The sequence below is a fragment of the Spermophilus citellus genome (assembly GCF_964194105.1).
Source record: "Spermophilus citellus genome assembly, chromosome: 5".
Lineage (NCBI taxonomy): Eukaryota > Metazoa > Chordata > Mammalia > Rodentia > Sciuridae > Spermophilus > Spermophilus citellus.
This window is the reverse complement of record NC_138186.1, coordinates 59,044,366-59,058,341: the sequence shown is the minus strand read 5'-3', so window position 1 is coordinate 59,058,341 and position 13,976 is coordinate 59,044,366. Positions and strand designations below refer to the sequence as shown.

At 51.2% G+C, this 13,976-nt stretch overlaps 2 protein-coding genes across 7 annotated transcripts in view; both read right to left on the bottom strand.

Moving 5' to 3' along the window:
• CUL9 (cullin 9) overlaps nt 1–177 on the bottom strand; it is a 36,616-nt gene extending 36,439 nt beyond the window's left edge. For all 5 annotated transcript variants that reach the window (XR_014021929.1, XM_081293962.1, XM_081293963.1 and 2 more), the window contains exon 1: nt 59–177. The gene's annotated coding sequence lies outside the window, so the exon portion shown is untranslated. The remainder of the gene's footprint in view (nt 1–58) is intronic.
• Nucleotides 178–2,279: 2,102 nt separating this feature from the next.
• Nucleotides 2,280–10,309, bottom strand: SRF (serum response factor). 2 transcript variants are annotated; one of them, XM_081295231.1, is made up of 7 exons: nt 9,419–10,308; nt 7,575–7,841; nt 5,612–5,873; nt 4,987–5,106; nt 3,760–3,951; nt 3,341–3,417; nt 2,280–3,149 (listed from the first exon to the last, which is right to left on the bottom strand). In XM_081295231.1, exons 1-7 carry the CDS (start codon nt 9,932–9,934, stop codon nt 3,054–3,056), a joined length of 1,530 nt encoding a protein of 509 aa, XP_081151357.1. In that variant the 5' UTR covers nt 9,935–10,308; the 3' UTR covers nt 2,280–3,053. The 2 variants fall into 2 exon arrangements, with proteins under 2 accessions (XP_081151357.1, XP_081151358.1); XM_081295232.1 differs by lacking the exon at nt 4,987–5,106 and having other exon boundaries at nt 9,419–10,309.
• Between the last annotated feature and the right edge of the window lie 3,667 nt (nt 10,310–13,976).

The following is a 13,976-nucleotide window of genomic DNA, read 5'->3' as shown; positions in this document are numbered from 1 at the left end:
TGGGTAAAGGACCAGAGATTGGGGAAGGGACTGGGTCGGGCGCAGAACCTCCTCTCACCTCCCACCGTCCGGACCGGTCCTAGCTGGGACCCGCCGTCCAGGTCCCGCCTCCTCCTCGGCAGCTCCCTTCCGGGTCACTTAGCGAGTGCACGCACCGCCTAGCTTCTACGATCTACGGGTCCCACAGCGGTCCAGGCCGAGCGTGGCGGAACAGCGCGCGTGGAGCATGCGTACTACTCGTGGGCCCCGTGCTCGTGGAGAGGGGCGTGTGAAGGCGGCGCGCTAGAGGAGTGCAGTATCACTGGTTGCTCCTTCTTAGCGGCAGTGGGCTGCCCTTTCCATGTAGTCAACTGGAAAACTTCCCTTCTCTTTACTAGGTCTGCCTTCCTCATATTATCTCCGGTTACTTCATCCATTCTGAAACATAGTAATCTCCCACCGTAGGGCTTTTCAGTAGGTCACGTGCCATGATTTCCCCAAACTTATCAGCAATACTTTGGGTAATTGATCCCACATACCCTGTTAATAAAATTGCTTGATTCTGCTGGCCTAAAGCACCTAGCAAAACTATGCATAGGGAGACAACCCCCCCCACCACCACCACCATGTTCTTTAAATCATATAGAATCCAACAGCACAAAGCACCCCTTAACATTCCGTTTTCATCAAGCAGCCAGATTTATTTCTTGGAACAGCTTTGGGATTTGTTTCATGTTTGCAGCTCCCTCCCTATGTTGAAAAACAGAGCCAAAGACCCCACAGTCTGTGCACAAAAATGATACATTTATTGAAAGAGTATTTTTTTTTAATACAAAAGAAAGCTCTGTACATAGGACTGTGACCATGTCCACTATTCCTGGGTCAGTATCCCAGGGGAAGTAGAAACCACTGACACACACACCCCACATTCACACACACACATTCACTCAGGCACACACACATACCCCAGAGCCATCAAGTAAGGGAAACACCAAGGGTTGCTCCACATACAAATGCCACCTCATCCCTGATGCGCATGTTCTCCCAAGGCCACACTCACACAACACACATTGTAAGCACTTTGCCTGATTCACTCATTGGGTCTGTCTTTCGTGGGAAGGAGAGAAATTCATCAACATCTCCTCCTCCGGGTGGGGGATTGGGGAGTGAGTGAGTGGTGGTGGAGTGAAACAAGAGCAGAGAAAAGGGGTTGGGCAGTTACAGACCTGAGTCCCAAGCTCCCCAACTCTGGCCCCTGATTTGCCATGCCCCAGCCTTAAAAACCACCCATAAGCCCCAGCTATCTCCAGGAGAAAGCCTAGGAAGGCAACTTCCATCTTGGTACTCCAATTTGGGGCAAGACAGCAATGGGGGTTAGAGGTTAGGGGGTTCTTAATTGTGTCGGCAAATCATCCCCTTGATAACTAGGCTGTGCGTAGAATCTTCCCCCACCCCTTCACCTAATCACAGAAGCAGGCTTGTTCCTACTGAAGGCAGTCGTTAAGGGGTTAATAAAACTCCACCCCAATTGCTGCCCCATTTCTGAAAAAGCTCCCTCTCTGGATACAGGTGGTGAAAGTAGGCTCTAACACAGGGTAAAAATCTTCCCCCATGGTGGCCCACCCTCAAGTTCTACCCTAAGGGAGCAGGGGTGGGGTGGGGCATGGCCCCTGTACAAATTACATAAATACTGAGGTTACACTTAGAAAAATAAAGTCATTTTCTTCAAGGCTTTTTGTCTTAATTTAAAAAAGTTACAGTAGCTGCTCACTCCCTGGGAGAGCTGCCCATTTCTGGCTCCCCATCTCTATACTCAGCCCAAAAGCTGCTCCCACTTCTGACCCCCCATTCCTGCCTCTCCCCCCTCCCAGATCCCACCCTGCTCACTGCAACTTGGGCCCCAGGCAGCTGCAGGCCTGGGGGAGCACAAGGCTGCAATGCCCATGTGTGTGGCACAAATGAACTCAGTTGCCTCTACCTGACACCCTCCCACCCCACCCCCACATTTGGTCTCCCTCTTCCCTCTCCGGAGCAACAGCCTAAAGGGCAAAAAGAGGCCCAGAGCTGTGGGTCACCCTCCCCACCCCTTCAGGGCATGGCCTGAGGGCCCCTCCCCCGGCTTTCTCCTGGAAACAACTCAGGACCGGGTGATCCCAGATCTCCCCCACACACTGGCAGACCCCAAGCTCTTGGGGTGACTCTGTCCCCAGGGATCCAGCCAGTTCTGGGGAGCACTTGGGCTCCCCAGGGAAGGGGAGTTCGGGTAGGGAGGGGGATGAGAAAAACGCCATAAAAAAAAGTTAAATATTTTAAAAATATATATTTATAGATTTGTTTTCACTTCGTCTCCTCAAATAAAAAGTTCAAAATCAACTTTAAGTAAAGCAGCTGGGAGGAGTGGGGGGGGGAAGACAAAGGGAAGAAGGGAACGCTGGTGGTTCCCTCCAACCCAAGAGCCCCTGGAGGTCCATGGGGAACGGCAAGGCAGGGCAGGTGGCCCCAGGAACCTGCCCAGTGCACAGGCCCAGCTACTCAGGAGCTGAAGGGGCAGAGGGCGGCAGCATGAGGGAAGAAGCTCCCATCTCCTCAGCTGGCTCCCTGAGGGGAAGGTACAGGGCTCCTTAGACCCAGCCTGTGGCAGACACAGTGCTGACTTGGAGTCAGCAAGGAGGCTGGAGAGAGAGTCCCAACCGCTTCCTCAGGGGAGGACACAGTGTCCAGTCCCACAGAAGGCCTGTGAGTGGGAAGGTGGGACACGGTCCCATTGGGTAAGCTAATACTCATGGCAAACATCCAGCCAAGCTGTTGAGGGGAGTCTGAGGAGGGAGGACAGCCCCACTGTCAACAGAAGTAGGAGGTGGAGCAGGAAGGAAGGAAAAGTGAGGGAGGACAGGTGGAGGGCAGGCAGGCCCATTTCTTTGGCTGGAGTGAGAGGGCATAGTCCTGTGGCTGCCCGCTCCTCCTCCCTGCCTCCCTCCTGCGGCCCGTCAACAAGTGTGTAAAGAAAACGTGAAAAGGCAACAATAAATAAGTGGTGCCGTCCCTTGGGCCATCTGTCCAGGGCAGCGGGCGGATCATTCACTCTTGGTGCTGTGGGCGGCATCCAGGTTCACCACCTGTAGCTCGGTGAGGTTGCTGCTGCTCCCGGCCTGCTGCCCTATCACAGCCATCTGGAGGGAAGGGGGTATATGAGGAAGTGGGCAGGAGGATCAACCAGTCTGCTGCTGGCCTGCCTGCCTGCCCACCAAAGGCCTGAGCAGAAAACAAATTAGGATGTGGGCTCTGACCAATTGGTAATAATGTCCACCCAGCTTTAGATGCAGTAGCTATGTGGGATGATGTGAGAGGTGCCCCCACCTACCTGGTGAAGCTGGACTGCAGAAACAGGGATCTGCACTGTCCCAGATGGCGCTGTCAGGAACACCTGGGGGACGCCACCTGCATTGGAAACCATAAGAGATACACACTCATGTTTGCTGAAGAGGATCTTCCAGCTATTGGAGGAGTGGCAATGCACAAGTGACTAGTGAGTCTCAGTGCCCAATATATCTTGAGAGTACTTGTGGGTATGAGGGTCCAAGTAGACAAGTACAGGTGTCCTAGTGTATGTGAGAATATTCAAGTCTCTGTGTGTGTGTGTGTGCGCGCGTGCGCGCGCACAGGAAATATGTATTGGCATCCAAGTGTGTGTGTATGTATACCTCAGTGAGGGAGTTGGAACATTTGAGTGTATAAGGGAGGAAATGGTCCTCCTTCCTTCAACCCTGCCCTTCCCCTCACCTTGCTCCTGAACCTGGCTGTGTGACACCTGCATGGTGGATGGCGCCTGGGAGAAGGCATTGAGCACGGTGAGGCTGCCATCAGCTAGGCCCGAGGTGGGGGCATACATCACCGCATGGGGGCTAGGGTACATCATGTGGCCTCCCACAGTTGTGGGCACGGACGATGTCATGATGGTGGCGGGCAACGTCACTGGAAAACACAGACACATGTTAGGCACTAGTCTCTCTGATATCTCCCTTCCTATCCTAGGATTCCAGTCTCCAAGATCTTTTCGCAATGTCCCAGGGGGTCAGAAGCTTGACGAGACTATAACTCTGCTCTCTTAGTCACCAGCTAAGAAAAGCCTATTTTTTTCCCGGAACACAAAAGCACCAACCTTTGACTATATCCCATCATTTGTACTATTGGATTGTCCATCTACTGAACTTTTTGCTCAAGCCCTAAGATTTCAAGGACTAACCCTCTCCCAGGAAACTCAGATTCTCTCCCTTTAGAGTGCTCCATCATCCCATTTTTTAAAAATTTGTTCTTATGCCTCCTCCTCCTTTCTAAACTCAAACCTCACAAATTCATCTTCTAAACAAGCACTTCTCAAATGTTAACAAACATACAGTTACATAGGAATCTTGTTAAAATGCAGATTCTGATTCAATAGGCTTGAGGTGATGCTTAAGATTCTTTATTTCCACAAGCTCCCAGGTAATGCTGGTGCTCCCAGTCCCTAGACCACATTTTGTGTAATAAGGTTGAAATAAAGATAACTTAAAAGTAATTTTGAGATAATCCTATTGTTTCTGAAATGACCAAAGATACCTGAGGGGTGAAATGACCAAAGATACCTGAGGGAAATTATGGCTACTCAAATTCTAGAATACCTTCCCCACAAGGAGATAACTGCCCCACAAGGAGATAACTGCCCCACGAGTCCTTCCTGTTAACTGATTAAATGCTGGGGTTTAGGGCAAATAACTTCTCCTTATCTAAATAAGAAAGAGGTAACTTCAGTGATCCTTAATTTCCTCCTGGAATCCACAAGCCCACTGCAGGGCAGGATTTAAAATCCAGCATTCTCACCTGACTTTTCCTTAAAATTATGCCAAATGCCTCAGTTTCTACTTTAAGAAACTCTCTTACTTTACATACAGGAAGGATATAGTTGGTATCTGCTGCTAGGCCTCGTGGGGTGAGACAGAGCAGGAAGGGCAACAGGGCTGCAAGTTATACCTGTCCCGCTGGAGGAGGTCTGCGTGAGGTCTGTGCTGCTGTCGCGAGAGGGAGACGCTTGCTGTGGGGCCTGGTGCACCTGAATGGCCTGCACTGGGACCTGCTGGGCCACTGCCCCACCTATGAGACACAGAGTCTTACTTGGGCTCTATCCTGCCCAGTTGCCACCTGCAAACATGTTTAAACACTCCAGTCCTAGGGTCTGGCACACTGGTCCCAAACTCCCAACCCTCTTTCCTAACAGCCAAACAGGTCTTCCATGCCCTGAATTTCCTCTCCAGGGGCTTCCTTTCTTCTCCTTCCCGAAACCTTACCTCTACCTTCTTCAAATGACCCATCAAGGACATAATCTGCCCTCCAGTCAAGATAGGAGAGTAATGGAATGTCTACTGTCCCCATAACAATGGAGGAACATGGCTGGGCTAGCTAGAATGGCTAGAATATACAGTTGAAACTTACTGATGAGGACAGCAATCTACCAATAGGATATATAAGGTTTCTCTAAGGTTCTAACTCTTGTTCTGAGCTGAGAAAAAGGGTCTCCTCATGCCAGTCCTAAACCCACTCTGAGCATGCTCAATTTGGCCCAGGGAGGATAAATCTCTCCCTGCCTCTTGTGACTCACCAGGCATGAGGGTGAAGCTGGTAGGCAGCTGCATAAGGCCCCCAGAAGAGACGGGGCCACTGCCTGTACTCTTCAGCACAGTCCCGTTGGCACTGCTGACAGCGCTGGGGCTGACGCTAGCAGACACTGGTGCCAGGTAGTTGGTGATGGGGAAGGAGGGGCCGCTGCTGACTTGCATGGTGGTAGAGGTGCTAGGTGCTGTTTGGATCGTGGAGGTGGTACCTGGCAGGTTGGTGACTGTGAACGCCGGCTTCAGTGTGTCCTATACCCAGAGTAAAGATGAAATAGTGAGCCTCTACCAGACCCCACCCAGCAGAAGCTTTGTGTGGACTGAGAGCCCAGACTGAAATCAGTGTGCTTTGGTTCAAATCCCAGCTCCACAATATCTGATGCAGGACCCTTGGGCAAGTTATGAAGCTGCTAAGCTTCAGTTTTCCACCTCTGAAAGCGTAGAGGGCTGGGAGCACAGCTCAGTGGTAGACAGTTGGCCTAGCATTTGTGAGGCCCTGGGTTTGATCCCCAGCACCATAAAAATAAAATAAAAATAAATGACTAAAAGGAGGACAATACCTCATAAATTTCTGTTTAGATTTAATAGGCTAACATATCCAAAAACATTTAGAGACTATTACCTAGCACATAAAGACAAATACATATCTGCTACTCTTGTGATCATGATGACAATGATAGTCATGATTATCATCATCAGAACTCCCTGGATTCTCTGCCCCAGTGGACTGTGGTCACAAATCATGACCAGGGTCTGTTTCCAGCTCTGGCAATGACCATCTGTATAAAGTTGAGGAAATTACTTTCTTTTTCTGAGCCTCAGTCTTCCTCTTCCTTATGTTTATAGACACAAGGAGACTGTACTACTATCTTATCTTTAAAGGGTTCTTCCAGCTCTGCCCTGCCAGGCTTCTAAGATGACTGAGAGTTTTTCAGGGAACTCAGGATGTGAGAGAGATCTTAGAGTTCAGGCACTGAAGAACTATGCTAAATGCTTAAGACTTAAACTACCTAGTAACTTACTCATCCACCAGAATTTCCTATTGCTACAGGGGTCTGAAAATGATTACAGGTGTAGGAACTAATAGAGGGGAAGACTGGAGCATTGACTCTCTCTCCTCATGGGGGCGGGAGGAAGAGGGGAGGGGCAGCTCTGTTCTTAGAAGGGGAAAGAAAAAGCCAGGAGCTTAAAACCAACCACCAAGCCTAAATCACTGAGTTAATAGGGGTCTCAAAAGCTGGGGGTGGGTCAGCGAGGGATGTTTGCTAAGCAGCTGGGCTCAAGGCCGCTGATTGGTAGTGGCGTTGCTAAGGCAAACAGTTCCCCTTCCTCTCATTGGCCAGTTAGTTAAGGCACACCCGGAAGGTGGAGCTCCCCAGACAGCAAAGAGGAAGCCCCGCCCCATCTCCTTACCGGGAATAGGAAGGGGGAGGCGTAACTAGGGCCGGCATCCCTAGCAGCAGGCGAATACACTCCCTAACTGCACAGGCCTCAACATCCTGAAGGGATAGGCGGCTAGCTAGTAAGGTAGTCCCCCGCCCAGTCGGCCAGCCCGCCTGCCAACAGTGCTGAGTTCCCAGGACCCTGGGACCCAAAGTGCTCCCTTCCTACTCCCGGGCGACCCAGTCTACCAGGAGGGCAGGGCTAAGTAACACCCCCGCCCCCAGCAGGGAGACAGCTGGCGGGAGGAATGCAAAGGTTCTGCCAGGCAGGCGGGCTGCGGCGGGAGGCCGGCGTGGAGCCCGAGCAGGCCTTATATGGGCACGGAGGCCGCCCGCTTATCTAGGGGGCCGGCCTCCTGTCAGGAATGGAGGATGGACACCTGTCCCCTAGGATAAGGGGCACTAACCTGGCTCTACCCACCTTTGTAGACACCTTTCTACCTATACTGAGCCAGGTAGGGAAAGAGATCCCCTTCCCTTCCCTCCTCTTACATATGTGATACAAACACACCTTGGTCTCCCCACTGCTGTCAGACTCCGACACCTGGTAGGTGAGATCTGGCTCTTCAAAGCCAGTGGCACTCATTCTCTGGTCTGTGGTGGGGTCTGAGCGGGGTGGAGAGTCTGGCGAGTTCAGGCAGGTCTGAATCAGTGCCTTGCCGGTGTCACTGGTGATCATGGGCTGCAGTTTGCGAGTGGCAAAAGTATACACATGGCCTGTCTCACTGGCCACCAGCAACAGCACCTGTGTCCCTGTCAGCGTGGACAGCTCATAGGCCTGAGGGATGGGGAGGGAGATGGGCAAGTCAGCAAAACTTTTTATCTTCAACCTTCCTCAGGAAGAAGGAAAGAGAAGAACACACAGAGATCTCCAGCCCCCACTCCTATAATGACCTTCATCTTTAGTGACTCTACAAGGGTCCCATCAGTGTATATGAAAGTGAGCTATGAGCAGTAAAACTATCCATGCCTCTCCCCAGAACACAGATAGCCAGCAAACAGTCACTACCTCCCCAGAGATGGAGCATATAACCTCAGGGGACATGGAGGGACCCAGTTAGCTCCCAGTGGATGGAGCCTCCCTCTCTCCTCCCTGTCACAGGGATAGGGCTAGAACCCTATGACACTGGAATTCACACATCACATTAGTGATAAGGGACCACCTAAGCCACAAACTGTTTCATGGTTCTTCCCAGGCCCTAACCTGTTGCTATAACCTAATTTTTCCTTCTGCCCTATAACATTGTACTAACCTTTTTTCCTACTTGTCTTGGGAAGGAGGGAGAAGGAAGGGAGGAAGGAAGAAAGAAAAAGAGGGAGGGAAAGAAAATAAAGGCGAGTTTTTCTTCGTGAACTATCTTTCCACACAACCTTCTCATGATAAAATAACAAGGGACACTGATGTAACACTATCTGGAGTGATGGGAGATGGCACCAAATACTCTGCCAGGAAGGGGACCCCAGAGATACCATCCTTACTCCCAACAAAGTTCCACACCCACATTGGATGCACACACAGATAAAAATACCAGCCAGTGTTCCCAAGATTGTAGCTTGTTTTCCATTTCCTCTGCTTCCACCCATTCTCATATATTCTACCCCCAAGATGACTCGGAGGAGGCATTTCTAGGCACTTCTACAAACTTCCCTGATCTTCCCTCAAAGTCCATGCCCAAATTTTCCCTAGGGTTGGAAACCCCATCTGCCCCAAAGACAGGCGATTCTGCAGACAGTCCTACCGGGAGCTTGAGGTTTCCAGTGAAGCAACGGAAGACACATGGCCAGGGCGGGACTTGGTACCCGATGGCTACTCCAGACAGCACGAGCTCTCCTGCCCTCCTGCTCGGCTACCTCACCTGGCCCCTAGCCCTGCCAATCCTCTAGCCAGCACTACTCTTGTGGTGCCCACCTTCTTCCCACACATGCTCGCTCACTGTTGTCATACAGCTCCGGTCTTCTCATCTCCATACCTTCCCTGCTCCCTGCTTTTCCGACGCTTTTCCCTAACACCGAAGTGCACCGGACCTCTGACCCCGGCATCTCGTTAGCCACCTCCCCGGCAGCCACTGCTCACCCCTTCACTCCGCCCGGTCTCTCTTCCTCTCTCGTGCCGGTCACTCCCACCCCGGGGCCTCTTCCCTCTATTCCGGACGTTTGCGGCATCTCCCCTCTCCCCACATTTCCCTGGCGGCCCCTCCCCTTTCGCCCTTCGCGGGTAACAACCATCCCCTCCCACACACCTCCTACGGACTCGCCGCCTCTCACCTCCGCCTCAGCTCTGCCTTGCTCCCGGGCTCCCCCTGTGCCTACCCACCCTCCTGGTACCCGGTGGCCGACCAGCCTCCGGCTTGGTACCTTCTTCATGATGCCCGTCTTCCTCTTGCTGAAGGTCGTGTAGCGCCGCAGCTTGTTGTCGATGAACTCCATCTTGATCTTCACCCGGCCCCGGGTCTTCTTACCCGGCTTGGCCCCGCTCACCGCGCCGCTCACCGGCCCGTAGCCCCCAGCGGCCGCCGCCGATGCCTCGGGCCCACCGACCACCACGCCGAGCTCCATCTCGCTCAGGCTCCTCTTCAGGCCTCGCCGCTCGGCGCCCAGCTCCTCCTCCTCGCCCGACTCCGAGTCGCCCTCGCTGCCGCTGTAGAGGGCCCCCGCGGTGGGCGCCGGGGTGGTTGCCGCCGCTGCTGCAGCCTCCCGCTCGAGGCGGCCCGCTCCGGGCCCCGCGCCGTTCCCAGGGACCCGGCCCCCATTAGCCCCGCGAGTCCCGCCGCCTCCACTCCCCGGCCGCCCCGTCGGGGTCCGGTTAAGGCTGCCCCCCAGGGCCGAGCCCCGGCCCAGAGCCGCCGCGGCCCCAGCTTGGCTCGGTAACATGGCGCTCAATGCAGGAGGGCGGACGGGCAGTCAGCAAGGAATCGGAGCCGCTGCCGCCGCCGCCATCGGCTTCCCGGCTAAACCCGGCACTCCTGCTGCTCCTAGTGCGGCTATAGCTGCTGCGGCCGTCGCTGCTAACCCGGGGCCCCTGCACGCCCGGTCCGACCTGGGCCCTCACTTTCCTGCCCCTGTGGCCCGGGTTGCCCCAGGCCGCGCGCAGCGCCCCCTGTCCGTATGCTAGGGCGGCGCGCCCGGCGGCCGTCAGCGTCCCCCGGGGGGCAGGGGCTGCTGGCCGCAGCCGAGACGGCGGGTGGAGGGGGCCGGGACCGCGCGCTGGCGGCGGAGGGATCCCCCGACCCTTCCCCCCATATAAAGAGATACAATGTTTCCTTTTATGGCGAGGCCGCTCCTTATATGGTGAGCCCCAGCGCCCCCGCCCCATTGGTCCGCGGTTCCGGCACCTCCGCTCCCCATTGGCCCGCAGGGGGCTCTTATTTGCATAGACATACCGAACTCGCTGCTGTCATCCGGCGTCAGACAGCGATTCCGATAGGGGAGGAGTCGACGCCCTTAAAGGAACCAGAAAGGAGGCACAACTCCGCCCCCTGAACCAGAGAATGGTAGATTTGGGAGGGGCCTGAAGAGAGGAAGCCTGGGAGAGAACTGGAGCGCTGTCTTGCGGGGAGAAGGGAGCTTGAGCCAAACACTCCGGGACCGCCTGATGGGCTGGAGGTTTGCAATAAATAGAAATTAAAGCCCAATTCCGATGAAGGAATTGACTGGAGCACTTCTTCACGTCTTCCTGAGGAAGGCAAAGTTATTGATCCAGCGGTGGGGGCTCGGGTGCCTGGTATTTACGGACTCCTCGCGACCAGTGGCTCCACTCCCCTCTCACCGCCCCCCCCCCCCGACTTCCCATTCCTTTCCCTCGCTTTTCGAGGGATCAACACTTTCCCACCAGTTCGGCTCCAAGGTCCCCATTCATCACCCTCTTCACTGGGGCGTCTTTGGCAGATCTACATCTGGAAAAAGCCGGGGGGAGAGAGGTGGTCTTCCTACGTCCCTGATGGGGGCAGGGAAGAGAGATGGAGATCAGTGAAGACTTCCAGCTGTTGGGTGGGCTGGAAGAGGGGGTGGTCCAGACGATCAAGCATACCCTAAAAAGTCGTGCAAAGGCCTGAGATAAAGTGTAGCGGGACCGAAAGTTTAAAGGAGCGAGCAAGCGAGCACATGCACGCGCGCACTTGCCCTTCTTTCAAAAACCAAGGAAAGCTCTTATCTTAGAAATTAGGCTACAGGGCTGGGGTTGTGGCTCAGCAGCAGAGCACTTGCTTAGTACTTGAGAGGCCCTGGGTTCGATCCTCAGCACCACATATAAATAAAATAAAGGTATTGGGTCCATCTACAACTAAAATATATCAAAGAAAGAAAAGAAATTGGGTCTTTGCTCCAAGGTAGTAAAAATAATTTGGACTTAGCTGTTAAAAAAATTACTCAAATCTGAAATCTGCCTCTTGCTAGTCCTGGCCTGGAAATAAGTGATTAGATCTCTCCAGACTTCATATTTACCATTGTTGGTGTCCATCTCAAGAGATTTTGAATGCAGATTTAATGAGATAAAGAGTAAAGCACACAATAGTCAGTGAATAGTTAATAGGAGCTACCTAGAATAAGTCACCTCTTTCCAGGGATAAACATCCTGGGTGTTTTTGTTGTTGTGTTTTTACATTTTATTTTAGTTGTAGGTAAACACAATGCCTTTATTTATTTTATTACTGTGGATTAGGGGGCCAAAACTGTTGATGGAGGATCTAACCCAGTGCCTCAGGCATGGGAGGCAAATGCTCCACCACTGAGCCATTCAGGTGTTTTTAAGGGAATAGGAGAGAGTGATGATTTCTGCCTTAAAAATTATTGTGGGGCTGGGGATGTGGCTCAAGCGGTAGCGCTCTCGCCTGGCATGCGTGCGGCCCGGGTTCGATCCTCAGCACCACAAACCAACAAAGATGTTGTGTCCGCTGAGAACTAAAAAAAAAAAAAAAAAAAAAAAAAAAATTATTGTGAAGGTCTGGGGTTGTGGCTCAGTGATAGAGTGCTCACCCCGCACCTGCAGGACCCTGGGTTTGATTCTCAGCACCACATAAAAATAAATAAGAGAAATAAAGGTATTGTGTCCAACTACAACTAAAAAATAATTTTAAAAAATTGTGAAGATTAAATAAAGCAGTTGATTGTGACTTATTAGCGCTATTGTTAGTGATATCAATTTAGTGTACTGTAACCAGCATTTCAATGAGTAAATTAATGGGTATCAAAAAAAGCAAGGGAGGGCTGGGGATGTGGCTCAAGCGGTAGCGTGCTCGCCTGGCATGCTTGCGGCCCGGGTTCGATCCTCAGCACCACATACCAACAAAGATGTTGTGTCCGCCGAGAACTAAAAAAAATTAAATAAATATTAAAAAAAAAAAAAAAGCAAGGGAAAGCTGGATGCATCATGCCAGTAATCCCAGTGGTTTGAGAGCCTGAGGCAAGAGGATCAAAGCCAGCCTCAGCAACTTAGCAAGGCATTAAGCAACTCAGTGAGGCCCTATCTCTAAATAAAATATAAAATAGGACTGGGGGTGTGGCTCAGTGGTTGAGTGCCCCTGAGTTCAATCATGGTACAAAACAAAACAAAAACAAGGTAAAGTATCATTGCATAAAACTTGTGTTTGCATTATATATAGGCTGAACCATATATCACCATTTTTTTTTCTTTTAGAGAGAGGGAGAGAGAATTTTAATATTTTATTTTTTAGTTATCGGCGGACACAACATCTTTGTTTTTTTGTATGTGGTGCTGGGGATCGAACCTGGGCCGCACGCATGCCAGGCGAGCGCTACCGCTGAGCCACATCCCCAGCCCCAATATATCACCATTTTTATAGGTCAAGAAGTTGGAATATTGTCAATTTCATGTTTCAATGTATGTTTGTACTAGATGTTAACTGCATTTGTTACTGTGAGTCATAGTAAAAAAAAACTTTGAGAAATACTGAAATAAAGTACTACATTTGAGGGATTTGTGGGACATAGTATACACATGCATATTCATCAAACCCCTAAACATGGGGATTAGAACCCATCTTCCTCCCCATTTCCCAATAGTGTTTACTTTTCCTTTCCTAATTTACACAATAGATAAACTTATGGAATGTATTAGCTCAAGAGGATAAATAGGTCAAATAAATAAATAGGTCCTATTTACAGTTTCAGGGGCCACTAATGGTGCTAGGGGGTGTGTTTTGTCTAAGCAATACAATCTTACAACCACAGCCTTGGAGTTTCATTCGTGCCTGGCCTCTAAAGTCTTTTTCTTTTGAGACCTCTAGTCTAGACATATGCAGGATTGATTGACTGCCCTCAGTAAGGCACCCCAGAGGATAACTACTCTGCCACATCCACAGGGACAGTGTCTAGCAAGATTCTACTCCTCAGCTTCCCCTCAAATGAGCTGTCCTTTCTCCAACTTCATGAGCTCCTGGGCCATTGTACACCAGTGTTAGTGCTACAGTCCCTTTGCCTTCTTGGGATGGCCTTATCCTCAATCCTTGGTCACCACAGGGAAGCAGAAAGAGACTTATACCCACACCACTCTGAATTACTGTGGATTCAGGGGCCAAAACAGTTGATGGAGATAAATTCAAAATAATAAAAAAAAGGACTCATAAATGTGCTTCATTTGGGCTTTATAATGCTTAAACATCAGGAGATTTTACATAAAAATCTGAATATCCAATGGGGAAGTGGCTGAATGGTAGAGCATTTGCCTAGCATGCTCAAGGCCCTGAGTTTGATCCCCAGCACCACAAAAAATTTAAAAATTTTAAAAATCTGAATAATGGACCTTTTTTAAAAAATGGGATTTTTCATCTTTGCTCTTTTTCTCAAGATATGATTTTGCTCCACAACAAACTCCAGCCAAGATGTGCTGCCTCACGACAGACCCAAAGCCATGGGACCAATCCATCATGGACTAGACCTCCAAAACTTCTGAAAGTTT

Excerpts from the sequence above, each read along its gene's own strand:
- SRF (XM_081295231.1), bottom strand. The coding sequence starts at position 9,934 with ATGTTACCGAGCCAAGCTGGGGCCGCGGCGGCTCTGGGCCGGGGCTCG. Across the intron at positions 5,874-7,574 it reads ACAGCAGTGGGGAGACCAAG|GACACACTGAAGCCGGCGTT; the intron begins GTGTGTTTGTAT and ends CTCTGGGTATAG. Across the intron at positions 3,418-3,759 it reads CAGCCAGGTTCAGGAGCAAG|GTGGCGTCCCCCAGGTGTTC; the intron begins GTGAGGGGAAGG and ends TTTCCAATGCAG.